This window comes from Alligator sinensis, unplaced genomic scaffold, assembly GCF_000455745.1.
Source record: "Alligator sinensis unplaced genomic scaffold, ASM45574v1 scaffold210_2, whole genome shotgun sequence".
Taxonomy (NCBI): domain Eukaryota; kingdom Metazoa; phylum Chordata; order Crocodylia; family Alligatoridae; genus Alligator; species Alligator sinensis.
Window position 1 is genome coordinate 1,225,458 of NW_005841946.1, and position 25,987 is coordinate 1,251,444.

A 25,987-nucleotide genomic window follows, 5' to 3' on the forward strand; every position below is an offset into this window, starting at 1 on the left:
GTCCTGAAGAATCCTGCAAAACCTGAGGCATCAGCCTCTCCACTTTCCAAAGCGGCACATTATGCATTTTGCAGCTGGGTGGGGAGGCCTAATCTTTACAGTATATTGAAGCAAAGACCTGGCTTGGCTTGCCAGTGCCCCAACCCACAGCATGCACACACTCTTTAGGTGCCCCCAGTAATGCCCACCTTCTGCACCTGCTTCTGTGGCGCTACACAGAGAGAAGAGAGCTGGAAATGGAGCAGAGAAAGAGAGGAGAAATGATAGCAGGTGTGTCCAGTCCTGGAACAAGGGGATGAGGGAGGTGAAGAGGGGACGTGAAGTAGTCAGCCTGGTAGGGGGTCTACATAGCATGCACTGCTGTGCCCATCAGTGAGGTGCAAAGGCAAAGGGGCCTCAGCCATAGTGCCTGATGTTGCATGACCTATATTTTCCAGTACATAAAATGCATTTCCCCCCTGACAACAGGCAATCTAAAATTAAAGTGCATCTTACCCACTGCAGTTACATAATGAAAAACAGTCATCATCGTAATAAAAAATCAACCCAAATTCATCCAAATTCAGTCTAGAAACCTTCCCCTCCACCCCACTGTCTTAGCTTTTTGGAGGGCATGCATCTTATACACTAGAAAACATGCCCCATTGAAATGAGATATGCTCAGTGCTGCTACATAGCACAGTGCCAAGGGGCATCATAAAACCAGCTTAGCCCACTCCCTGAGGGCCTGTGTGCCAGCAGGAACCCCTGAAGGAGGCAGAGCCAGCATAACTTACTCTTCATAACCACCCCTTCCCCAGACAATGGGATGGGGCCAAGTGCATGTGGGCCGTTTGTCACTGCTTTCAAACACCCTCCAGCCCCTGAAAGGCCTCCTCTTTGGCAAGGTACAAGTTAGAATAAATCTTCTAGTCCCCAGATGGCAACCGGATTGACTAGCCACCGAGACAGAATAAAGTCACGTTGTCAATCGCCCATCAATCCTGAGCCAGGTGCAGCCTGGTAGGGCTGGGACAGACAGTCAAGAGGTGGAAGAATATGAAGAGTGGACAGGAGAGAAACCAGATCCACTTTTCTGCCGCATGCCCCCAAAACAGCACGCTGTGTCTGATATAGTCCTACCCAGCGAGCTGTTTACTCATGTCCAGGAAATTATTTTCTGGAGATCATTTATGGGTGCTTCAGCCACTGCATTGATAAAACTCAAATACCTTTCTGCCTGTGCAGACGGTCGCGTTTGTGCAGTGTACTCATCCAATGCTATTTTTAGGATAGTTTTGGGGTTTTTTTCAAAGATCTTTAAAAGAAAATGCAAACAGCAGCCAGAAGAGTCATAAATAACTCCTGAATAAATTGTCACCATTCATGCACTCCCCAAATCTGGTTCCAGCACAGTGCAGCCTTCTCCACCGAGGGTGCTGCTGCTATATTTGGTCTAGGACCTTCGGGTCCAAGCTGCACTAGATCTGTCTGTATCTGGGTGTCAAAAATCTGGCCTGTGGGGCACCATCATCCGGCCCCCAGTGCTGCTTCTGGATCTAAAGTTGACCCACACTGCACATGGCATGTGCCAGACTAGGGCAGCTCTGTTAGCCCGATCTGATCCACAAGGCCGGCCATGCACCGTTCACCTGGCCCGTGGACCAGCCCTGCACCACTCTTCAAGTGCACAGGCCAGATGTGTTGACTCCCCTGGTCTTTATATCTAGATTCATGGGTGACTGGAAGCCGCTGGTGGCATTGCTGGCAGGGATGGGACTGGCGAGCACCCACAGATGCCATCGGTGGCGGGGATGGGATTGGCGAGCAACCGCTGACACTACCAGCAGTGTTGGTGGCGGGGATGGGGCTGGCGAGCACCTGCAGATGCTGCCAGTGGCATTGGTGGTGGGGATGGCCCTGTCAGGGGGGGCATGTGCCCCCCCCATGCCCCCCTACCACTTGCCTATGTCTAGATTTGTTCCAGGAACCTTAAACACTCAATGCGTAGATTAACTTTATGATAAATTAGAAAATAGTGAGCCCCTGAGTAAGCCTGTTTACTTATAGCGATTAGAAGATAATTTGCATGTGAAGACTCGGGCAGGCTGTGACGGGCTTGCTCCCACAGGACAAGCCCTTCTGGCACAAACAGGGCCACTGACTGCAGAAGAAGCACATCTCCCTGACCCGGGGCTGCCATCCTAGCACAGATCTGCTGTCAGAACTGGGAGGACTTCTTTTTTTAGGAAACTGTCCACCATTATCTTTTCCACTGGTGCTTTTCAGGTTCATTGTAGTTACAGCCATTCCTCAAACATCATTTGAATGGAAGAATACGTCTTTGGAGAAGTGTAACTGTAGTAGTCTTGGGGCTCTTTTAACTTTTATGATTGCTTTTATTGAAATGATAGACCAAGAATGTAATGGATGACGCAGGATTTCCTGTGCAGAGTCCCCCCAGCTGTATCCTTCTCCCTATCTACTTCTGGCCTAATTCTTCCTGGTAGATGCCCACAATACGGCACACAGGAGCGTTACCCTTCATCCTGGTATTCTGTGCAGTCATTGCAGAAGTATCGAATACAACAAAATGATCAGCTTTGCAGCTAGTTGCTTTTCTTTCTCTGAACCATTCCAGCAAAAGCAGTCTGGTGATTCAGCTATCGCTCTTAGTGTTTGGGTCACACCCAAAACACACTGAACACTGTTCAAACACATAGGGAGACTCCTTTGCCCTGACGTGTGTGCAGCCTAAATAGACAAACAGGAAAGACAGCGAGTGTTTTGGAGTGCTGTTTGGTGTGTGCTCTATTACTTGGGGTTTTCTTTTTCTTCTTCCTCCAGCCATTTGTACCTGCCTTCTTTCCACGTGTTCTTCTCTCCAACTGCCCAGCCCAACTTGCTCCATCATTGCTACTCCAAAATGTCCTTCTTCCCCCATCTGCACTCTCTGCCTTGCACAGATTTGACATGAAAGGCCACAGTGGAAGAGTGCATAGTCTCACTGTGCACTCTTCCTGTGCCATCACTGATGACGCCTGCTGCTAGCTGGCTCGCCCATCTGAAAGGTTAACTATACAAGCAGACCCAATCCTCCAGGTTTTGTCCACAACAGGTTGCCCACATGTGGTTAGCGGGCTATAATGTGGTGCTGTTCCCATCCAAACCAGTCATAGTCCCTGTTCTCAGTGCAAGCTGCAAGGTCTGGAGTGGCGGTGGTCCAAGAAGCATCTCACAATAGGCAGTTTGCAGGAGGAAGGGGACAGATGCTGTCCCAGGACATCCTTTCCTAAACTGACTCCCATCGGTAACCTGGAGGCCGCCTCTGTTCCTCAGCGTGCCACTGAATACCTGGCCACCGTGGTGGGGGCTAGTCATCTCCCAACACATAGTGCTGAGATTGGAAAACCCAGGGTCTGTGTTACTCTGTGTTACTGCTAGTGACCTCTGTGAATAGTTAAGGTCAAGGGCTGGAGCCCTGTGGTGTATTTTTAAAGCTGCAGCCTGCTCTCAGCTTTCTGCTTTCTCTCTTGCCATTGCAGGTTCCTTCCTGGAGTTTCCTACGTTCCTCAGCGACTCTCTAGAAGTCCTGTATCTGAACGACAATCAGTTAGACTTCGTCCCACAGTCCATTTGCCTTCTGAAAGGTTTAACGGAGCTTTATTTAGGAAAGTGAGTGGTGTCGTCAAAAGTCACGTTATTTCTCTGCTGCTTTTATAAGGACCCTTCTCTCTTAGTTTGCAACCATAGGTGACAAGCTCCCTTGAAGTCAGAGAGCAGAAGGCCCTTAGTGCCACGCAGGCCCCGTAAATCTCTGTAATATAGGTGGAGATTTAATCTTTAGATGAAAGAGCAATACGGTGGTTTTGCACAACACTGGTGCCTCATGTGCCTGAGCCCTTCTGGGTCTCCACTGCCACAGCTTCCTTGCCCTTAAGCTAACGACTAAACATCTGTGCCTAAGTTTCCTTATCTGTCAAATGGACACGGATAATTCTCCTTTGTCTCTCAGAGGTGATCCCAATATTAATTAAGTTTACAAATCACTTGACAACACTGGGTGTGGGTTAAGTAGCCTGATTCAAATGTTAAAGGAAAACCAGGGGCAGATTTTTGCAAGGACAGAATGGTGTAATAGGAGCCGGTAAGAGGCGCTGTATATGTTCAAAGCCTGATTGATGGTCCATGCATTTATTTTTGTACAGTAACCCTGGCATCCGAGAGCTTCCTCCAGAACTTGGACAGCTGGCTAATCTTTGGCAGCTGGACACCGAGGAACTAAATATCAGCAACGTTCCTGCGGAGATCAGAAAAGAAGGTAAGCCTCATCCTCCATGGATGTTATTAAATTCAGCAGTCCAAGCAGATAATGAAATAGAAGTGATTTTATTGCCTGGACCTGGAAAGAATTGCATTGGCCCAAACCTTTGTCATCGCTAAAAGAAACTGGACGGAGAACTTTCCACATAGACTGATATTTTTTTTGTCTTGCAATACCCACATATTAATGCAGTGTTTTGTTCCTAATGCATATGCTAGAGAGGTTTGGCAGGGGGTTGTCTAGGCAGGCCAATACGTGATAATATTTTGACAGCCCTTCTACAGACATATTAAAATATTTCACAGTCATGGCCCCAAACTCTTCAGCAATACTCTTGTAAGCTGTTGCATTTGGACCAATGACAGCGGCATAGTCCTATTTTTAATTCGTGTAAGAAAATCCTGTGGAAATAAAGTTAATGAGAATTATTTCTTCTAAAATAAAGGTCTGTGGCTCAAGTGTGAATTTAACTAGAAACATGGAAGTCTGAGGAAAAGCAGAGTATTTTCCCAAAGCTGAATGAGAGTTTATGCTTCCTTTTTTGCTTCGGGAGAATGAAAACGAAAGCAAGCCTTGCTCCTCACACTGATTCATTGTAGACTTACTGCGTCGACCCTTTCCAGGGGCTCTGTCTCGGGTCTGCCCAGTTAGGGCTTGCTTGGTTTTTATTTATTCCACAAGCCCTTTCAAGCAGCAGGGAAACTGCACTGAAAATATTCATTCTGCCGGCCTGCCTACCACGTGAGACTCGATACTGTCCTGCCATGCACACTCACATGCTAGCCATGGGCTAATCCTTGCACCCTTTCTCCAACAGGCCCCAAAACAGTGCTGGCGTATTTACGAGCTCAGCTGCGCAAGGCCGAGAAGTGCAAGCTGATGAAGATGATTGTCGTTGGACCCCCGCGTCAGGGGAAGTCGACACTGATAGAGATTTTGCAGACGGGGAAAGTCCCACAGGTGATGCACAGCGATGCCACCATACGGACAACGAAATGGGAGCTTCAGAAACCTGCCGGGTACAAAGCTAAGGTGAGTCATGGTCCGAGATACTTACCTAGATGGAGCTGTTTGGTTCAGAAGGGCTTCTCAGTGGGGAAGTAGCTTGTCCCTTGAGGGCTCGTCTGTGCCGTGCCAGCAGCAGGTCTTGGAGAGGATGGGACTGAACGAGCCCTGCCCATTCCCTGCTGCTGTCCTGTTCTAGCTTCGTTCTTTATCCCTAGTCACTCCTTGCCCGTTCCTGAAACTCTCCATCCTTTTCTTCCGGGCACCAGGTTTTCAAAGACCCTCAGGCATCTAAAGGTGAAAATAGGTTTCGTGCTTTTATTGATCTCAGTAAGTTGCCCCGCTTTCCTGGATTACAACAGCAGTTAAAATCTAGTTCATGCAGATGCTCCGGGTACTAATCTACACCTTTAGGTGCCAGGCACTGCTAAGAGTCTGGCTCTAGGGACTCACTCAGCATTGTACCAGGACCTATTTGCTGGCTTCCAAGTGGTAAATAAGGGGTCTACAGCTCAGCTGCTTGTGTGCAAGCTGCCGGCGCTCCCTCCAGAGCTAGGAAAGCCCTCTAACTCCTGAGTGATGAGTGGCTAGAGTCCTAAACTGGGACTTTAGAGCTGTGTGCAGGTCTCTTTCCAGTCTCCTGGCATGATTGAGCAAATCATTGAGTTTGTCTGTTCCTTGGCTATCAGAGCATGACCTAGCGTCCCCGTGGCATGTGAGGTTTCAGGGTGCTCATATCCCAGATGAACCCATGTACAAGGAGAAGGGCTCCTATCCAGCAAGGGCGGTCTTCCCCTGAAGAGTTTTGGATCAGAGGGCACTTCTTTTGGCCCCTGTTTGATACGATGCCGCACAAGGCAGCCATGTTTCTCAAGATGCCCCGCAGGTGTCAATCAAAGCCATGAGAAGCTTGGAAAGCAAATGTTTCCAAAAGGCCTTGCTGGTGCATAGGTTAAACTCGGTCGTGATTGACTGGAGCATGATGACGGAGAACTGCCCCCAGCCCAGTTCTGTCCAGCACAGCGCCAGCGGACGGCGAGTTTAAACAAGCCCATCACATGTGCCACAAGCCAGGAAGAAAACCGTTTTCATTCGGGACCCAGCAAAATGCACAGCTCAGAATCAGGTCTCTGTGCTGGAAAACCCGTAGCATCCGCTAGAGACTTCCCAGCATCAACAGCACCACTATAGTCTTAGCAACGAGCAATTGGTTTGGATTTCCGGTGTGGAAGTGGGAAACAATGGCTTGTTGATTTTTCCTTTCCCGGGGGCACAATTGGGACATTGAAAACCTTCTAGTGTCGCCCATTATGGAGACACCCCCGGCGTAGGTTTATACTTCAGCTATTATCTCCCTGTGATTTACTGGAGCTGTTTGATTTGAACACTTCTCTTTGTCTAAGTAGGTTGATTCAGTGGAGCTCAATGTCTGGGATATCGGAGGCCCCGCCAGCATGTCTACAGTCAATCAGTGTTTCTTCACAGACAAAGCATTGTATATGGTCGTATGGAACTTGGCTTTGGGGGAAGAGGCCGTTGCAAACTTGCAGTTCTGGTTGTTAAACATCGAGGTAAGATGTCACTCTTGGGTTGTGAAATTTTTCTTTAGTAGTAACTCAGTCCATCAAGGGGGATCTCCTGGGTTCTTTTAGAAAGTCAGCTGCCTCTGATTCCTATTTTGAATGGTTTAAATTCATCATCGCCTTTATCCAGTGCACACCAGCACTTGTAAAAACAGCCGATTTATAAACCATGGTCCAGACCGTGCTGCAGATAATTGTGTTGGAATCGGTATCTGCCCGTGGTCGGGTCGTGCTCGCGCTGTCTGGATGCAGGTCACGGGCCGCATGTTCTCTTGCAGGCCAAAGCCCCGAATTCTGTCGTGTTAGTAGTGGGAACGCACCTCGACCTCATCGAAACAAAATTTCGGGTGGAAAGGATAGCCACTCTCCGGGCGTACGTCCTGGCGCTCTGCCGCTCTCCATCAGGGTCAAGGGCCACTGGCTTTCCAGATATCACCTTCAAACACTTACAGTAAGCACCACGTCCCTGATTTAACCCTGTGTTGTCCTCCCTGACCCCTGAATGGAAGTTGGTTTTTTTCTAAATTCTCGTTTCCTTGGCACCCACAGGGATTTAAAAACCCTTCAGCATTGTGCTTCACATACACTTACACAGAAGGAAGCCATGCCTCATTTTCCTTCTGGGTAAAATAGGGGTAAAATATATGAACTTTCAGGGGAGTTTCATCGATGGATGAATGTCGCTGAAAATGCTTTGAAGAGAAGGGGCATAGCTGTTACCTAAGCATTGTCACTGCTAGTAGCTACCAGTGACCAGCTGGTGGGATTCGTTAGGTTTCCAGGACTAATGTCTTGTAACCTTACACCCCTGTATCCTTGTAGGATCATAGGAAAGTAGGGCTGGAAGGGGCCCCTGCTCAAGGCAGGATCACCCCTGACTAGCCCATCCCAGCCACCGCCTGTCCAACCTGCTCTTGACAATTTCCAGGGATGGAAATGCTGCGACCTCTCCAGGTAGCTTGTTCCAATGGCTAATCACCCGCAGAGCGAGACAGTCCTTCCCAGTCTCCAACCTAAATTTCCTCTGCTGCATTTGGAGGCCATTGCTCCTAGCCCTGTCCCCAGCAATCACAGAGAATTGTCCTAGAGGACACAGAGCATCTGCAATCTCTTGGATTGCAATCTGTTGGACTGCAACTGGGCTGTGGGGGCCAGCTCCACAGCCTCACCTCTGCCTTTAGGAGGGGCGGATGCCCTGGAGGAGCTTGCATGCAGCACTCAGTTCGGAGCAGCGTGCTGATGCTGAGCAGTGGGGAATTTGGTAGCAGCTTGGCAGGGCGGCCCAACGTGACTTCTAGCTGCTAGGTATTGCTGCTGTCTGTGGCAGGTGCGGGGGGCTAGCCCCCAGGTCCCACAGCTGGCATGTTGGGGGGATTCTGCTGCCTCCGCCACACCTGCTGGCAAAGCCAGCACGGAGACCTCCGGGGCTGCATTCTGCACGTGCCCAGCACCTTCGGTGCAACCTCCCACGTCCTCTCCCATAGCGGAAACCCCCCTTCCCTGCTGACCCCCGAAACTCCAGTTCATGCCCTTGCACAAGCTCTTTCTGTTCCTCTCAGCCTCCTGCTTCTTTCCTCTGCCGTTTCCTCCTGTTTTCCCTGCCTGCCTCTCCTTTCTGTCCCATACAATCCTAGTCATTTGCCATCGATCACCTGGAGTTGCTGGGAACACTGCTCCTCACAGGACTAATCCGGGACAGCCAGGGCACGGCTGGAAGTTTCCATATGTTGTGGAAAGCCTTTGTGGGGCTGAGATAAAAGCACTCTGATGAGCCATTCATTCAGCTCCCCGCTGCGTGAGCATGTACTTCCCTTTGCTCACCCCCACCTCCATTGATGGTCGCAGTTTAAAATACCGGATACCTCTTTAAAACAAGGGTCTTCACTGCCCCCCCCGCCAAGGATATGTGGGGGGATCAGCAAGAAAGAGGCTTTGTTGGGGGAAGTAGAGCAGGACTGTTCTTATGCAGCCAACGGGGTGGACGGGAAGAGCAGGAAACGGAGAAAGCTGCTCCCAGCTGTGAGAGAGAGGAAGGGGGTCGGCTTTTAGGGACCCAGCAGAAAGGCCAGATCCTAGGGTCCAGCTGAGAAGGGGAAGCAGGGAGTGTGGGGGGGTGACAGTGCTAAGCCATCACTGGACTGCTTTGACCCTGGGACTGGAAGACCCCTTTGGGCATGAGCAAACCCCTGTTGAAATCTGCTGTTTGGGGCTTCAAGGGCGCAGCACCCTGCACCCAACCTCCTTGTGCCCCCAGGATGTCCCAGGGCGTTGTCTGCACTGGACACTCAGGGGGCACCAGGGGAGGCAGGTGATGAATGAGCTGTGCCACCAGGGCATTGCCCAGAGGTCGAGGGCTCTGTGCACCGGAGCCACGCGTAGGGAATGGAGCTGGTAGGAGGTGGCTTTCCACGTATTCTGGCACAGGGAATTGGGAAGCAAAATGGGGAATTCTCAGGCTGCACTTAAGTCTCTCAACTCCACGCCCTGGTTTCCCTTTGCAGCGAGCTGTCATGTAAAACCCTTGAAGGCCTCGATGGGCTCCGCCAGCTGATCTTCCACGTCACGTGCAACATGAAGGACGTCGGCAGCTCCATTGGATCGCAGAAGCTCGCGGGGAGACTGGTGAGAGCATCTCTTTGTACTGAGCACCGAGCAACCGGAGGCTGTGCTTTTGTTGGGCCAGGAGAGGTTTTCACCTGTCTTTGGGGCTCTGTTTGGTTACAGCCGCAGGAAACATGCAGGCTGGAGCAGCCTGTCCCAATTGTTTCATGTCTGGTCCAACCAAATTCAAAAAACCATCTGCTGGAGACATGGCTCTCTCTCCAAAGGGCCTTTGAAGCAACTGCAGAGTGAACTGGGGTAGCATGAGAGCTGGGTGTCATGGATCGTGTTGTTTTCTTGTGTGGCTTACAGATCCCAAGGAGTTACCTTAGCCTCCAAGAAGCCGTCCTTATGGAGCAACAGAGAAGAAGTCAGACCGATGATGTGCAATATCTGACCGACAAACAGATAGAGCAAATCTTAGAGCAAACCCCTGGGAATGACATCAAGGACTACGAGGACCTGCAGACCGGTAGGCCACCAGACAGCGGTAACTGCCTGGGAGTTAGCCTGCGGCAGCTGTTGGGATTTACAAACATCACGAAGCTAAAAATAGCTGCTTGGCAAATAATTGCTGTGAAATCATCCGAGTCAGTGAAGGTGGACGCTGGTGACAGTCATGGCCAGTGGTGTGAGGGCCCTAGGAAAGCTGCAGGTGAAGTTAATCATATTCCAGCGAGACTCTTCCCTAGAAAAGTCACCCCCCTCCACCGTCTGACACACTTCTGGTGTCAGGCCAGAACGTACCGTACCAGTGTATCGTATCATATTGCCTTAACCCTGTGGTCCCATGTGGTCCTAGTCTGTCTTGCAGGCACGAACGTTGCCGTATGAACTTGTCGTACGTCTTGCAGGCACGAGCGTTGTTAAAACTCTCTGTAGTTTCATAGATGAGGGGCCCGGTGTGCTGTTCTCACTCACTCAGTATTCCCCCAAAAGCCCGTGGGAGCTGTTCCTGTGTAAGGACTCCAGGAGCGGGGTCTGAGTTGGAGTAAGGGACACAGCAAAGCTACAAGATGTGTTTGCGACCGTGCTGAATGGGATGAGCTCCATTCAGCTGTATCCTCTGTTGGGACAACGCTCCAAGCCTGTTCCTTGTCTCGACAGAGCCATCAGGGCTTTCTTCGGATCTCCTCACGTGCAGGGCAGTTGCTTAACACCCTCCTTATCTTATCATTTCTTTTTCTTGTTTTCTAAAGCCATCAACTTCCTCATAGAAACAGGGACCTTGCTGCACTTCCCGGACACAAGCCATGGCCTGAGGAACCTGTATTTCCTGGATCCAGTCTGGTTATCCGAATGTCTCCAGAGAATCTTTAACATTAAGAGCTCCAAGTCCATTGCTAAGAACGGTGTGATCAAGGCAGAGGATTTCAGGATGTTGTTAGTTGGGACCGGGTTCACCGAACAAACAGAAGAACAGTACTTCCAGTTCCTGGCCAAGTTTGAAATCGCATTACCGGTCGCCAATAACAGGTATGTTGGTATTTCTCAGCTGGGATGGCTCAGCGGAAAGGAGAGGTGTTATTAGGCAGGGAATGTTAGACAGCTTTGTCACAATAAGCAACTATTGCAATGGTGTCACCGTGAGAAAATACTTGACTGGGTAAACCAGCGGTGAGAGATGATGACAAGGCTGAGGTCCAACAATCCCTGCCTTGCAAGAAATATGTGAGATTGGACCATCTGATCCTAATAGATCACCCTCGCTGCAAGAAACCATAGCAAACCTCCGAGTTCCTGCCAGTGTTCCCGGGGAGACCTGAATTTTGGTCATGTCGCCCCTGAGAGCAGAGGTTAAGTATCTAACCCCAGGGGGAACAAGCCAGTACATCTCAAGTGACACGGCTGATTTCTTATTTGCAAAGCTCCTCCTGAAGTGTTTGTCCATGGTTTTCCTAGGAGTTTGCCATGGGAACCATGTTGCTGGATGTTACTGGATCTATTCCCCCTTCCCTTTCTTCTGCACCAAGTTCCCTGCTGCTTTTCCCTACCCGACTCGCACTGGATTTATAGTTAAATCATAACCCCGCGTCTTCAGGGTTTGCGCGTCACATCCCAGCTCTTCCCTCGGAGCCTTGCTGCATCGTTCTCACCCGTTGGGGAACTCCGAGTGCCGGCACAAGTGACGCGGTCTCGGCATTGTGATTATGCCTGCCAGTCATCCGCTCCTGGACACCAGCACGGTTTCTCAGGTTTAATGCAGATAAAGTCATAGCACTTCTGTGTAGTCCCAGAGGCCTTCTTGACTCCCGGTCACACTCTGCCATTTTTCTCAAAAGCAATTACATTGCACCTGCCTCAGGAGCTGGGAAACAGGCTGTTGCTCAATACCCTCCGATATCTTTTCAGAGGCGTCTAAGCTACCCAGCAACTTGGTTAGTTTTCCTACCACTGTTGGAGCTCTTAGTACAGCAGGTTGCATCAGATTTACCTGCCAGCCATGCAATCGGGCCGTTTCAATTATTGTCTGCTTACTAGATAGGGGTTTTATGTCTCCTGCAATGGGCAGGGAAGGCAGCTGCCAGTTTTCATACTGAACGGATGGACAGCGGCATGTTTTGCATAGTTTCAGGATTTGCTTTGGCTGCTACTCAAATGCTGTGTTGAATCTCTGTCTGTGTTAGAAACCATCTTATGGTTTTGGTCCAACAGACCTCATTGGCCTTCTTATTCCTTACATTCCTAGACACATTTTTAGATGAGCGGAGGCAAATTTATTGGCTGTCACAAGGTGAGTCTGCTCATTTTACAGAGCAAGAGCTTTAGGTCTGATATGCTTCGCGTCTCTGGAATTCATCCTGTTGAGAGATGTGTAGCCCAGCCTTGCCTTGGATGCTAAATTAAAGTCAAAAGCATGACCTGTATTATTCCAGTTTACAAGTTAAAGAAATGTATGTGATGATTTTGAATTCCAAAAGGGTCGGGTAGGATGATGAATGTTATTGTGTACATGTTATCATACTTTGTTGAGTGTGTTGTATGAAAGAGGCTGTTGTCTAGTGATGTTTCTGAACGGATCTTTTCTGATACAGCTGTTCACAGGGCACTTTAGCTGTGTAAGAGGATACGTGACCCTGTGGCTAAAGCCTGAGACTTTGACCCAGTCTTATTTTGTTCTAGTTTCAGAGTTGCCGCTGCCTCTCTGTTGTCTTGGTCAAGCCTTTTAGCTTCTAGCTTCAGTTTTAACTTTCAGTGCGTAGCACTTAAGTCTTTACAATTCTGTACAAGGAGTCTGTGTATTTGCAAATTATATATTATTATTCCCCTTTGGGCCTGGTTTTGAGCTATAATTTTGCTCCTCTATGCAAATGACAGTAAAAGTTTCTCTAGTCTTTCCATGCAGGAGTGATAGACTTGAGACAACCAGGTACTTGATTTTGATGGCAGAGCAGTCAGATGCCAAACCCTTGTCATTCGCAGGCACAGGTTTGCACATACAGTTGACAGACTAAACTGAAAGTCAGGACTGGGTTACGGTCCCATTAAAAGATATGGTCATTAATGTACGGCAGTAACACGAGGAGATCTCTATGAACTTGCTTGTTCTGGTAGAGTATTACTGGCTGGGAAAAGCGAGGTTTCGGGCAGGTAGTGAAAGCCATGAGCCATTTTTTAAGATCGGTTGCCCACAATTTTGTTTTCCAAGGACCAGATCGAGGGGAGCATTGAAAACATAATTTAACTAAATAATAATCCTGCATGATTTTTCTCTTCTAGATAAGCAGGCTCCTATTCTGTTTTTCAAAGAGGAGTTGGTCTCCCACCAAAACTTAGCTCTCCAAATACCGGTTGCTAGGACAAATCAACATTTGTTTGCTTAAGAAGTGCAGCAGGCTGCTTCGGTGCGGTGCGTTAGGAACCATAAACCACTGGTGTAATCCGGATTGTAGAGCAGCCCTGAGGCTGCAGTAACTCTGTTAGGACTGGGGTGAAGGCCAAGGCAGCGTGGCTCTCAGCATCCGGGAGCTGGAGTCCTCTCTCTGAACACACCCTCTGTCCATGCTCAGTTGCTTTTAGACCTAAAATGTCATCCAGCATTGGTGCTGCTGTTCTTCACTCATTACCAGAGCAGCCTCTGCACAGATGTTGTCCCTGGATGCACACATCTACGTGGCATGGAGTTAGCTCGGGTCACAGTGCCAGCTTTATTAATACGGTGCTCCCCCTGGGCTCGTTAGCGCACATGCCCAGGTTCCTCTACACGGCAGTGCATTGTGTGGCCAAGAGTCCTGTCACAGCTCAAGGGAAGCCAAAGTCATTCGAGCAACTCATCACATTTTTTAAAGGCATTAGTTTTTGCTTCCTTTTTTTTTGCTGATGTTGGTTGTCTGCAGTTGACCTTCCTGAGGCATGTACGCACCGTGCCTGTGCATCGCTTGCTCATTTTCTTACTGAAAACTAAGCCCAGTCTTCTTGCCACTTGCTCTATCCCTTCCTCTTCCAGTCTTCTGGTCATAAATCTGAAGGCTTTCTAGATGCACAGTGCGCTGAAACCCTCCGTGCAGGCTGACCTTGGGTGATGAAGTGGTCATGGTGTGCTTGCTCTTGGGAAGCCAGAGTTGAAAAGTTGAGCTGTCATGTGTGATTTGTTTCAGCTACCTCCTTCCTCATCTCCTCCCAGCCAAACCAGCACTAGATATCCACGGGTTACGACATCAGACGACCAACACAGTCCAAAGGGTGTTCAAGATGAGCTTCGTCCCAGTTGGCTTTTGGCAAAGGTTCATCGCTCGCATGTTAATTAGCCTGGCCGAGATGGACCTCCAGGTAGGTTATGCTAGAAAATTACGGCAGTTAAAGCTGGCAAGGTTCCTTGGGTGAATTTGATATCTTATCAAAGCTGCCATTCGAGAAAAGCATAAATATCACTGGGAGTCGGCTTACAGACATTCACGGGCCCGTGTCTGTCTTGCTTTGTTCTCTTGTGGTCTCTCAGGGTTTGGACCGACGTAGCGGTTGAAACATTTCAAAAGGGCTCCGGGGGGGATAAAATGCTCCCAAGCATAACACAGTAGGACAACATAGCAGGAAGCAGGCATTATTTTGCACCATGCATGTGTGTAGGTGCATGCTATAATGCAGTGCAAACCACCCTCACCCTCTCCTAGCACTCCCCTGTGCTCCCTGTGTCCTGGGGCTCCCAGCACTTGGGGTGCTCCCGGGGGCTGTGCCATGCAGGGCACCTCTGCTCCCTGCGTTTCCAGTACCTGGTACATTCAGGGCACCAAGGCTCCTGGCGCTTCAGTGCTGTGGCTCTCTGCACTCTGGCCCCAGCACCCTAATGCCTGGAGAGCCACGTGCTGGGAGCCCCGGCTGTGGCGTGCAGGAAGCAGCGGTGCTCTGATTATCAGGGCACCGATGTTCCCTGCACCCCCCGGCACTGACCGTCTGCTCTGCTCCCAGGGTGGAGGGTAGCAGAGGCACAGGTGGTCGCTTCTCCCTGTTGCACCCCCTGGCTGGAAAGCTCACGGCAGCACACAGCCTGGGTGATTTTGAAGTGCTCCAGCCAAGAGGCATAGTGTGATAGGCACAGCCGTATACATTGAATACAAGAAATAACTAAATCAAAGGAGTGTTTGTGAGGTTGCCAGATGCTGTTCGTTTCATGGCTGTCTGCAGCAGCTCTCCATAAAATGTGCTAACGCCACTAGACGCCAGTATAGCCATCCACTCACTCCACTACTTTACCATTTGCTTAGTATCTGCCCCTTTGCACTGTGGTAGTACTGTTGATGCATGGGTCACCTAGGGTCAGATGCTCTTCCAACTGTTCAGTGTCTGAGTAGACTTAGGTGCCTAAGTGCGATTCTTTCTGAAAAAGAGTAAATGTAAGAGGTAGGTGGCTACTCCTCCTCCCTGCTCTTTTGTGCCTTATTCTGAGAGATTCAACAGTAGCGTGTTAGAAAGGTGCCACATTCATGGGATATCTCTACACTATGCTGCTCACTGCAGCTTCCCAACTGGGAAACCACATGAATTTACTACCGCGCGGTACTGAAGTTTGCGAATAAAAAAATCAAATGGGTGACTGTCCACAAGAAGTATAGGATGGCTCATGGCTCTCCCTGTACATGGGATATGTCAAGTCTTGTCTTTCTGTGCCTCTGTGTTCATGCTGTCACAAAGTTAGGTAATTCCAAAATGACCTTAGACAACATAAGTTTTTTCCAAGTTCTGGGCACTGTAATGGGAAGGTCCTGAGGACCACCTGAGCTGGCCAGTAGGAGAAGGCTGGGTAGGTTTGCACATTATAGGCTAACTAAAGTAGATATATATGTGGATGTATAGCACAAGCTTTGGTGAGCTAGAGCATGCTTCATTAGATGCTGTGAAAGGATGAGCAGGGAGCAGCGTTTGAGGAAGAGAGAGCTTTTCAACCCGCTTGTTTGAATACAGGAAACCCCTACGTGAGAAGCCTCAGCAGCAAATCACTGTGACATATTTTCCTGGTCTTTTCAGCTGTTTGAAAACAAGAAGAACACCAAGAACAGGAACAAGCAGCTGACCATCTACAGCTTCACGGGCACTCAGAGGAACCGCTGCAGCACCTTCCGGGTCAAGAGGACCCACACCGTCTACTGGCAGGAGGGGCTCTTCGTTACCTTTGATGGGGGCTACCTCAGGTAACTGGTGCTCAGGTGCAGCCAGCCTTGCGGGAGTGTCCAGGCACATGTGAAAATGTGTCAGACTAAATGGAGACTAGCAGGCCCTGCCCAGATCCTACAAACCCATTCACTTTAATGGAAGAGAAAATTTCCTTTAGCATTTAGCACTCAGCGGGTAAAACCCTAGATCAACGGTGATGATCCCAGTCGGTCTCAAATCTTTATCACATACTGTAGTGAGACCAACCTTTTTGCATGCCACAAATTTAGCCTTGCACCCTCCCTGAGTGCCAGTCTGATCCCTTTCTCTTCCCCAAGCTGCTTTGTTTTCTGCTCCTTGCCTGATGTGCTGCTCTGCTTTCTACTCCCTGCTCGATCTGCCATGCACAGAGGCTGCCATGCCGCTTGACTTGCTGTGTTGCAGGTTGGCCACCTCTGACTTACTGTTCTCTGAGGTTGGAGGTGCCAACTCTCCCTTTTCTCCACATAGTGCATCTAGGCACACAGAAAGGTGTTCAACTCTTCGGCGCAGAGTTAGCCAGCTTGCTCAAAATCCCATTGCTGTAAAAAGCCCAGGGGGTCGCACACAAATGTCTGTCTCTTACAGTGTCTCAAGCAGGTTTTGAAGGCATGCTAAAGGCATGCATCTCCCTTTGGAGATTGGCCCCTTGGGGTTGTATTATTGGTACTCAACTGAACTCTCCAGTGCCTTTTTTGTATAATCTCCAACCTTTGCTCAGGCTAACATTTCCTGTTGGCTTGACTATTTCCATTTGCACTTCGTAAGCAACCAGCTTCTCCGTGCTTCTGTGCCAGAACGTTCTCTCCAGTCATTTGCAGAGTTGATTTGGTTTGGCCATCGTGTTCATATCTCAACTGACTTTTCCTTTGATTAATGGTAAATGACCTGCAGTTTTATGCTTCCGAGTATCAAACATTTGGCTAGAAAAAGAAAAAAGCTGTTAACGTTCATGCATTACAGCTGCTTTCTCGGTGCTTTTTCACTTTCCCTAACGCAGTGTGGAATCGTCCGACGTGAACTGGAAAAAGAAGAAAAGCGGTGGAATTAAAATTATCTGCCAGTCGGAAATAAGAGATTTTTCAGCAATGGCTTTCATCACGGACCACGTCAATTCCTTGATCGATCAGTGGTTTCCTGGTAAGATTGACGGGTGTCTTCCATGCAGTGCTATGTCTCAAACCTTTTATTTTTGGGGGGCAAATTGCTCCTAGACCGTGCTGTCAGTGTGTGTAAAACAAGGCAGCAGATAAAGACTGTCCCCCTGAAAAGCAGTCTTAAAACTCTTAAGGCCCAGAGTATGAGTTCCCAACCTTTAGCACGGGTAGGGACAAATGATCCGATGAAAGCGAGTGAACTGGGGGTTGAGACGTGCGATGGAACCAGCTGCTTCACAGTAACTCTTCATGCGTCCACAGTTACCTTGTGGTGAGCACAAGCTAACCTGGGGCAATGTAACCCTGGTTAGCAGGCTAATCGCAGATGCACAACTAAGTGCCGCATGCGAGCGGTTCCACAGCAGGTACCCAACTCCATCAGCTCGCTTTAGCATCTTTGTTTGTCCGTGCCCTTGGCACCACTGGACACATGTGCCACTATCGGTGGTGTGCGATTGGCATCTGATAAGGCTTCACTGTACCAGCCTTTTTTTCTGGTGGTCTGTGACTAGATCAGATAGTTTGGGAACAGAGGATCTAGAGGCAGGATCCCAAGCGCACAGTTCTTCACAGACGCAGCAAGGTGTGGGCATTATTTACAGAGAGACCCGTCACTCAAAATCCTAAAAGCAAAATCAAATGAGATGTTCCTGTGCACACAAGACACACACTTACTCCTGAAGAAATGAGTGACAGGACTCACCAATGAGCTTAGTAAAGGCCGAATAAGGTCCTTGTGCCTAGAGTGAAATGTGTGTGCAGGTCCCAATGGCAAAATTCCCTGCGTCACCAATGGAGGCCTGGGTTTCACTGCTCATTTCTAAGACCCAAAGCACGGGGGCATTGCCAGTGACCCCAGTGCCCAATGCTGGGAGCTCTACACCAGCAGAACGGTATTCACTTGAATGGTTACTCCTGCTTTACAACAGTGAGATCAGAATAAGGCCCACGGTTAACCAGTGGGGTCTTTTGATCCGCAAGTAAATTTTCATTAAAAAAACCATGCCTGTGGTTGGGTTTGAGATTGCCCCATATTGGTTTAGAGATCAGCATCTTTTGACCTCTGATCTTTAGAAAACAAGAATGAAAACTTGTCACATCCTGATATTATCCAGGTGCATTTTTCTGGTTTATCTGAGATTGCCCTGAGAAGTGCGGGGCATGCCCAATAAGGCTGTCTCCTGAGTTTGTTCATTAAAGAAAAAATACTGAATGTTGAGCACTGGCTCGCAGAAGAGCGGGGAAAGCAAAGGCTTTCTTCTGAGTTTGTTTCTTAAAATAATAAAACAATGAGGGTTGAGCATTGCCATGATTCCCGAGACCTCTTGCAAAACAGATTGATCACCGGTGAGAGAGATAAGATTGCCCTCCGGTAAAGAGAAAGGCAAAGCAGTAGTTCATCCAGTGAGCAGAGGGTTGCTCTCTGACCCAAGAGGCTCCTTCTGGCCCTGTATTCTTATACCCCCACATTTCCAGCGCACTGAAAATATTTGTTGAGGAAGCCTGCCTATTACTTACTTCTGAAGGTCAGACTAAAGGCACGGGCAGCTCTGTCGACTGCCTTGAGTTGACATCGCTTCCATCCGGGCCTTGTTGCCCATGGCTATTGTGCAAATAGGTATCTTTAGGTCACCGTTAATAAAGTGGAGGAGCTGCTCTCATCCCACGGGCACTTTGGGAGCAGGGGGCATTTGAAAGCTCTGCAAATTGTTGTCCCATGTCTGTTGTTGGGGTTTTCTCGTTCAGCCCTCACAGCTACCGAGAGCGACGGGACTTTGCTGATGGAACAGTACGTTCCCTGCCACATCTGTGCCACTTTGAGAGCGGAGGAGATTGAGGCTAACAAAAAAGCAGATGACGTGCAGTATTTTAACATGGAGGACTGCGTCCTAACAGCGATCGAGCTGGATTGCATCGAGTGTCCAAGCCACCCTAATGTCCCAGTTCCCCTGCAAGAGCTGGTCCCCGAGCTTTTCATGACTGATTTTCCTGCTAGGTAAGGTTACTTAACAGTCACTAGTTGCACCTCAAATGTGCCGTATATAATTCTCTTTGCATTCCTTCCATCTCACCTCCTAGATATCTGTATCAGCCACTGACGCAGAGACCAGTTCCTCTCCCCCACTCCCTCCCACGACACTGTGTCCTAGCCTGCATTCACCTCGCTTACAGTCGGTGCCTCCTCTCTTTGCAATCGCAGGGATGCAGCATGGCACTCACCTGTTAAAAACCATGCCCCATTACAGTAACGAGTCTCTCCGGATCCCTGTTATGCAGAAAAAGGCGCCTTTAATAGCTTACCCACAAAGATTGCTGCAGTGTTTGTATGCAGGTCTGAGTCTGACCCTCCGTTAGGTTTAAGGGAAGGGCTTAGATTTGGGGCTCACTACAGTTTTCAAACTTGGACTCAGCCCCTGAATTTGAGGGAGGTTTGAGCTTGGAGGCTGTGAATGGGTTACTGAAACAAGCTACCCTCAGCCAGGTTAGGGGCCTGGGTACATGCAATGCTTCCTGATGAGCGATTTATAAGCATCCCTTCCTGGCAAGCTGACTTGGAGTCCAGCTTCTGCTGTCATGGGAAGATCCAGTACAATTGGTTTCAACAGTGGATTCAGGGTTTTGGCTGCAGTTCATGGAGATGCGGCCATTTCTTCCTGCATAGGACGGCCTCTGCTCAACAGAATACATGCTGCCACAGACAGAGACTTCAAACCCCTGAACTTTTTTTCTAAGAAGGATTCAATCCCGTGCCCGCTGGTGGGCTCAAATGTCATTTCCAGGCTTACAACGACGAAAGCATTTCTTAGTGTCCAAAGCATGTTTGATCCACCAGAAATTGGGCATCAAGCTAAACGTGCTGTAGAAAGCAAAGGCATTTCCTGAATTTTCTCCTCACAAACTTTGGTCTCCGAAGGGCTATTCAAGGCTATTTTCCCCACTTATTTCAGGAAATCCTCCATTCCCTGATGATTGGAGCCTGCTCCACTGCTCCTAATGCCTTTTACAAATCTAATCATGACTGAGTAGGAGAGAACTGGCCTTTCAAATAAATTACCCAGTATTTTTCTCATGCCCTCAAGTGAACCTGAGCCATTTGCTCAAACGTTTTGATCTCTTCTCTACATGCTCTATGGTTTCTACTTTATTTCTTCTTGCCATTTCCTCTGTTGTTTCCACCTAACCATCAGTGTATCCCTTGACTTCTACCTGGCCAGCAGGCCCTTCTGGGCTCCTTGTCCTCACTCCCGTTATCGTGGCACTGTATACAGGAAAGAAGTTGGAAGTGGGTAGGAAGTTTTTCCTCCCAACCCAAAGAGAAAGGTCACCAGGCATGTAAGGGTTGAGTTGAAAGATTTTGCTTCGTTGAATGAAAGAATTAAATAAGCAATGCATTTAGAAGGAGTGGGATCTTCTGTTAGCTTGGTCTCTGTTTGCCCATCAGTTTTGCACACCCAAAAGTCAGTCCCAGCTGCACGCTAATATTGATTTTAGGTTGGATGCATTATACACCAAAGCCTGTATAGGACAAGGCTGAGTTGCTGTAACTAACTGCAGGGACAGTGGAGCTGTGAAAGAAGGGCCCATTTCAGGTGCAGTTTTTTGAGACCGCCTGAGTAGTGCACAAGTAGAGGTTTCCACATGTTGCAGACTCTGAGAAGTGTCTGAGTGTTGCTTTTTTCTGGCATGCAAAAAACTAGAACTCTTGGTTCCAAAATAATACCTTTTATTAGACCGCTTTTCATAGAGGAAGTGGGCAGCATTCACCGAGAAGACCCCATTTCATTGACAGTACTGCAGTTGCCTTGCAGGTCAGAGCATCTCGCATGGTGAACCTTGAAGAAGACAACTGAGCAATGGAGAAAGTTAGGAGGGTTTTCTGTGCGTCTGCCCAGGCATCCTTGAACTTGATGCTCTCCACATCAGAGCAGTAATGTCCCTTGAAAAGGAGGAAGCACCTGGATGTGCTGTGCCCTGCACTGAAATGTTTGCATCGGCCCTTTTGATGAAGCTGGGCTGAGCTTTGAGTTTGTGCCTGGTCCCACTGCAATAGTTTTGCAATAGCTCTGATATAACAGCTTTGCTGCGGCAGAGCATTCGCTGCCATGGGCCCCTTGCCTTACCTGCGGCGGGTTAGGGTGTTATGTGTGGTTGTGTCAGGGTTGACGGTGTGGTTTTGCTAATAGATTAGACAATGCATTTGTACAGGACAGTTTGGATAGGGATGATCCTGCCTCAAGCAGAGGGTTGGCCTGGATGTGACCTCAAAAGGTTCCTTCCAGCCTGAATTCTTTATGCTTTTATAACCCAAAAGGTGTGTAGGAGACAGAGGCACTGGGGGCCAGAGAGGACAACCGCCACCCCACTTATAAATTATCGTAGAGTGTCCTTCCTCAAGACACATGGACATTAAGCAAGACAGGAGGCCTGGCTTCCCATCCTGTGCTGTCTGTGTGCCTCACACCTCTCTAGCGGATACAGAGCAGAGCTCTGAGTACCCTTTAAGCAAACCGGCATCCCAAGCAGCTGCTACCCAAGCTCCCCGAGGTTGCACTGGACCCTAATCAAAGCCGTGTTGTTCAGAAACACTGATGAGGAATAGGAGGCAGAGGAGGTAGAAACCTGTTAAAATGGCCATACCTTATAACAATCGGCTTGCATTTGTCGTGTGCCTCGAAGGGGAATTTGGCTCCTCGAATGCTTTTCAGGATACTATTTGTTTGCCCTGAGATATGTTTAATTTGCTGAACGGCCCCTTTCGCTTGCTTGATAGAGCTGTTCTTCGTCGGGGAAACGCGCGCAAGGCTTTTTGGCCTGCCGAAAAGAGAAAGCTGACAAAGCAGCTTAAGCATGGCGTGAGCCCGTCCTGCCCGTGGAAAGCTGTTGCTAAGCTGAAAACCTTTTAAAATGTGAAAAACCAAATGGACAGGGGAAATGAGATGGCATGAATGTACAAGTCACAGGGAGCTTTATATATATATATTTTTTTTTTACATTTCTGACAGGCTCTTCTTGGAAAATAGCAAACTGGAATACAGCGAAAATGAAATCAATGTTCTTGGCCAGGGGGGAAGCGGAACGGTTATATACCAGGCACGATACCAAGGAAAACGAGTGGCGGTGAAGAGATTTCAGATTAAAAAATGCAAGAGTTCTCCTAATTCTGCTGCAGGTACCGCGCCCTTCTTAACATGCTCTGTGCACGCCGCGCTTCTGGGTTAGGATGTAGTTGGCTTTGGCCTGTTTTACGTGATACTGCTTTAAAACAGCAACATTTGCATGTGTGGGTGAGGGAGGAGAAGTGACATTGTTTTAAAACCTCTTCTCTAAAAAACACCCCCAAGAAATGGAGAACGGAGGTTGACATTGGGGCTGGTGCTCTACTCGCCAGGTCGGCTGGGAGCTGGAGCAGCGCCTAGGGAGAGCCCTCGGGCAGGGACAGAAGAGGGGATTTCACATCCCTACCCTCCCAGTTTGTTCTCCTCCGCTGTTCGCTGGTGGAGAGGAAGGCTGGTTTTGAGGACAAGGCGCTGGGCTGGTGCTTAAGAGATCAGGGCTCGGTTTCCATATGTGACCCTGGACAAGCTGCGTAACCAGTCCATAGCTCAGCCTCCCACCTGTGAAGTCCACTGTGTTGTGTTGTCTTCAACAGAGTCTGGGCCAGGCGGTCTCGCTCCACGCTGGTCCAGAACCTGCCGCTGGGTGGTTTTGGCTGGGGTCTCGATAAAAACAATAGCAGTTCAGTCCTCTCGGGCCATGTTCAAGGCACTTCCCTCTCTGGGATGGACGGGGAGTCAGAGAGGTACAGGGCCAAGTCAGGTAAATCATCCGGTGTCCCCCCTGCGGGTAGGAACAGCTGGGTTCACCAGTGCTCTGTGCAGCCTAGGTCTAGACCGCGAGCGATGGGGCTTCCTCCATTCCCCGAGGAGGCGAGCCCACAGCCTCGGGCTGGATGAGAGCATGTCTCTTTGCTGTGACTACTAAGGACATGGGGCCTCCCTGAGCTGTGGAAGAGAGCAGCTACTGCGGCGTTGGCAGCCCTGCTTGGAAAAGACTGGGACCAGCCATGACTCTAGCCTCGAACAGCCTTTGCTCTCCCTTAGCACAAAGGCTTCCTGCCTACAAAGAAGCGTTTGGACGCTTATCTTGCTGGGATCCTTTGACCCGAGCTGACTTCTTGCCTTTGGGGCAGGGGGCTGGACCCGATGATCTTCCACGGTCCCTTCCAGCCCTAACGTCTATGAAATCTATGAATTCATGTGCTGCCCTAGGAGAAATGCAAGATGAGGACAGGACTGAAAGGGCACGAGCCTCTTTCCCCTAAGTTTTATATAGTGTAACGTGCTGCTATGTGTTGTCGACTCTCTCACGTTGACTCTCTTGCCTAGGCTGTAGGGTGAGATGTTCCAGATCACATGAGCGATTGAAGAGCAATGATAATCCCATTTGTCTGTTGCCAGGTCTTGTGCTCCTCAGTCACTTAGGCTGTTGGGAGAGCCTCACACCCTCTGTGCAGCTGTTCCTCTGGGCAGCGGCATCGCTCCCTCTCACGGCAGCAGTACCACTTGCAGCAAAATGAGAACATGGCTCTCACGTAAACCAAAGTGCTGCTTGCTCCCTGCCCTACATTGCTCAGCTCCCTGCCTCCTACAAATGCCTTCAGCTTCCCAAGGAAGCAGCAAGCGCCCGGTGCGTAGTGCCGGTTGGTTGTAATGAGAGATCTCGGTGTTTCGCTAGATACCATGCTGAAGCACCTGCGTGCCATGGACGCCATGAAGAACTTCTCGGAGTTTCGGCAGGAAGCCAGCATGCTCCACTCCTTGCAGCACCCGTGCATCGTGTCCCTGATCGGCATTAGCATCCATCCCCTCTGCTTTGCCCTGGACTTGGCCCCCTTGGGCAGCCTCACCACCGTCTTATCCGAAAACTCCAAAGGTAATAGCGGAGCCTTCTCGCTAAATCCTTACGCTGCAGGGTGCAATGCTGAAACTGCTGGCCGAGGGGTTAAGGAAGTGCTTTCTTCCTGGATGGGTGGGAGAGAGATGAAATTGTTTCCAAGATGGGCCCCTGTGGGACCTCATCAAAACTGATGTTACGAGTCAGATCTGGATACCCAAGTCTCCTTTGCATGTGGGGTTTTAAAGCTTATTTTAATGCCACATATATTGTTCCATGCTCTCTGCTGCAAATCGGGTACCAGAGACTAAACTGCCATCTTACTGTGGTAGTTTTGCCAATGCAAACTTAAGAGAGCCAAGTTCAAAGTTAGGTGAGGCTGTTTTAATTATGAGGGCCTCAGGCCCTCCCTCGGCCTTAGCACTTCATTAAGCTTCAACATTAATTTCTTTGATAGAGTTATGAACCTCTGAAGTCAAGGGGCTCTCAAAGCATAGATAAGAGGTGTCAGCCTTGTGTGTAGAGTAACATGAACGGTGCCCATATATGCCTCCAGGCACACCCTTGGCACCACTTTTTCTAAACGTAGCTCGTTTCTATCAGCTTGATGTTAATAAAAATAAAAACTATTACATTTGCTAGAGCTGCCAGCCCGGTGGATGCTCGTTCTACTCAATCTGGCACCTTTCTTTTGTGACAGGGGCTTCCTTTGTCCCTTTGGGGCACATGCTGACGCACAAAATAGCATATCAGATCGCAGCTGGCCTCACCTACCTGCACAAGAAGAACATCATATTCTGCGACCTGAAGTCAGACAACATCTTGGTGTGGTCCCTGGACGTTAAAGAGCACATCAACATCAAGCTGTCCGACTATGGGATTTCCCGGCAGTCCTTCCACGAAGGAGCCCTGGGGGTAGAGGGCACACCTGGTTACCAGGCCCCAGAGATCAGGCCTCGAATAGTCTATGATGAAAAGGTATCTATGTGACCTCCATGAAAACAACATCATCTAATCCTCTTCTAGAACCCAGTGATGATAAACTTCACCCCGTTCCTTAATGCAGCTTTTACATGTGTGCTGGCTAAGGCCAAAGTTTTCTCGACTGAGTGCACAGCGCTGCTCTGGGTCCCCATTTAGGCACTTACGTGAGCAGCCTGGGGTCAGGGGTGCTGACCAACCCCAGCTATCTCCCAATGGGAGCTGCATTTGCCCAGCCCCTGTGGAAATCAGCCTAGGTTTTAGATGCCTGACAAAGGATTTAGGGCAGTGTTTCTCAACCTCGACTCAAAGGTCATGTAGATGGGCCTTCAGCTCATTGCCCAATTGAAAGAAGTCAGTTGTCAACAAATATCTCGAACAGTGCAGTTTTGTGGGGTTTTGTTTTTTATCGTGGTGGGACCAGGGCTTTTTGACAAAATGGTTTCTGGGTCGTAAGGTGCAAAAGGTTGGGAACCGCTGATTTGGGGACCTCACTTCAGGCATCCTTCTTTGGACATCTTCACCCAAAGAGACATTTGGCAGATCAGAAGAGCAGGTGGCAGCGCTGAGTTACACTGTGTTAATTGTCCAAAAGCCACAAGCGAATTGCTTTCCTTAGCCCTGAGACCGATTAAAAACTCAACAGAGGAACTGTCTGGGTCGTTGCCCAGAACCCAGTGATCTTGAACACTCGTTCATTCTCTTCTGGGAGAAATTCACTTTTATGCAGAGGGGCCTTTACTTTGTAGAGGAGCTGTTTGACCCACAGGACTTAAATTGAGGGTACCTGAGGCTGGTTGAGGGATGGATATCAGCCCCCTTACAGATATGAAAGC

The 25,987-nt window shown here is 49.2% G+C and overlaps 1 protein-coding gene across 1 annotated transcript in view; it reads left to right on the top strand.

Moving 5' to 3' along the window:
- LRRK1 (leucine rich repeat kinase 1) overlaps positions 1–25,987 on the top strand; it is a 99,982-nt gene that overhangs the window by 57,080 nt on the left and 16,915 nt on the right. The window contains exons 14-28 of the mRNA XM_025199561.1: positions 3,525–3,654; positions 4,188–4,300; positions 5,121–5,335; positions 6,715–6,879; positions 7,170–7,342; positions 9,393–9,513; positions 9,805–9,964; positions 10,692–10,968; positions 14,091–14,262; positions 15,955–16,118; positions 17,120–17,259; positions 19,023–19,272; positions 22,280–22,446; positions 24,012–24,209; positions 24,871–25,148. Coding sequence (XP_025055346.1) covers positions 3,525–3,654; positions 4,188–4,300; positions 5,121–5,335; positions 6,715–6,879; positions 7,170–7,342; positions 9,393–9,513; positions 9,805–9,964; positions 10,692–10,968; positions 14,091–14,262; positions 15,955–16,118; positions 17,120–17,259; positions 19,023–19,272; positions 22,280–22,446; positions 24,012–24,209; positions 24,871–25,148 — 2,723 coding nt within the window. The remainder of the gene's footprint in view (positions 1–3,524; positions 3,655–4,187; positions 4,301–5,120; positions 5,336–6,714; positions 6,880–7,169; positions 7,343–9,392; positions 9,514–9,804; positions 9,965–10,691; positions 10,969–14,090; positions 14,263–15,954; positions 16,119–17,119; positions 17,260–19,022; positions 19,273–22,279; positions 22,447–24,011; positions 24,210–24,870; positions 25,149–25,987) is intronic.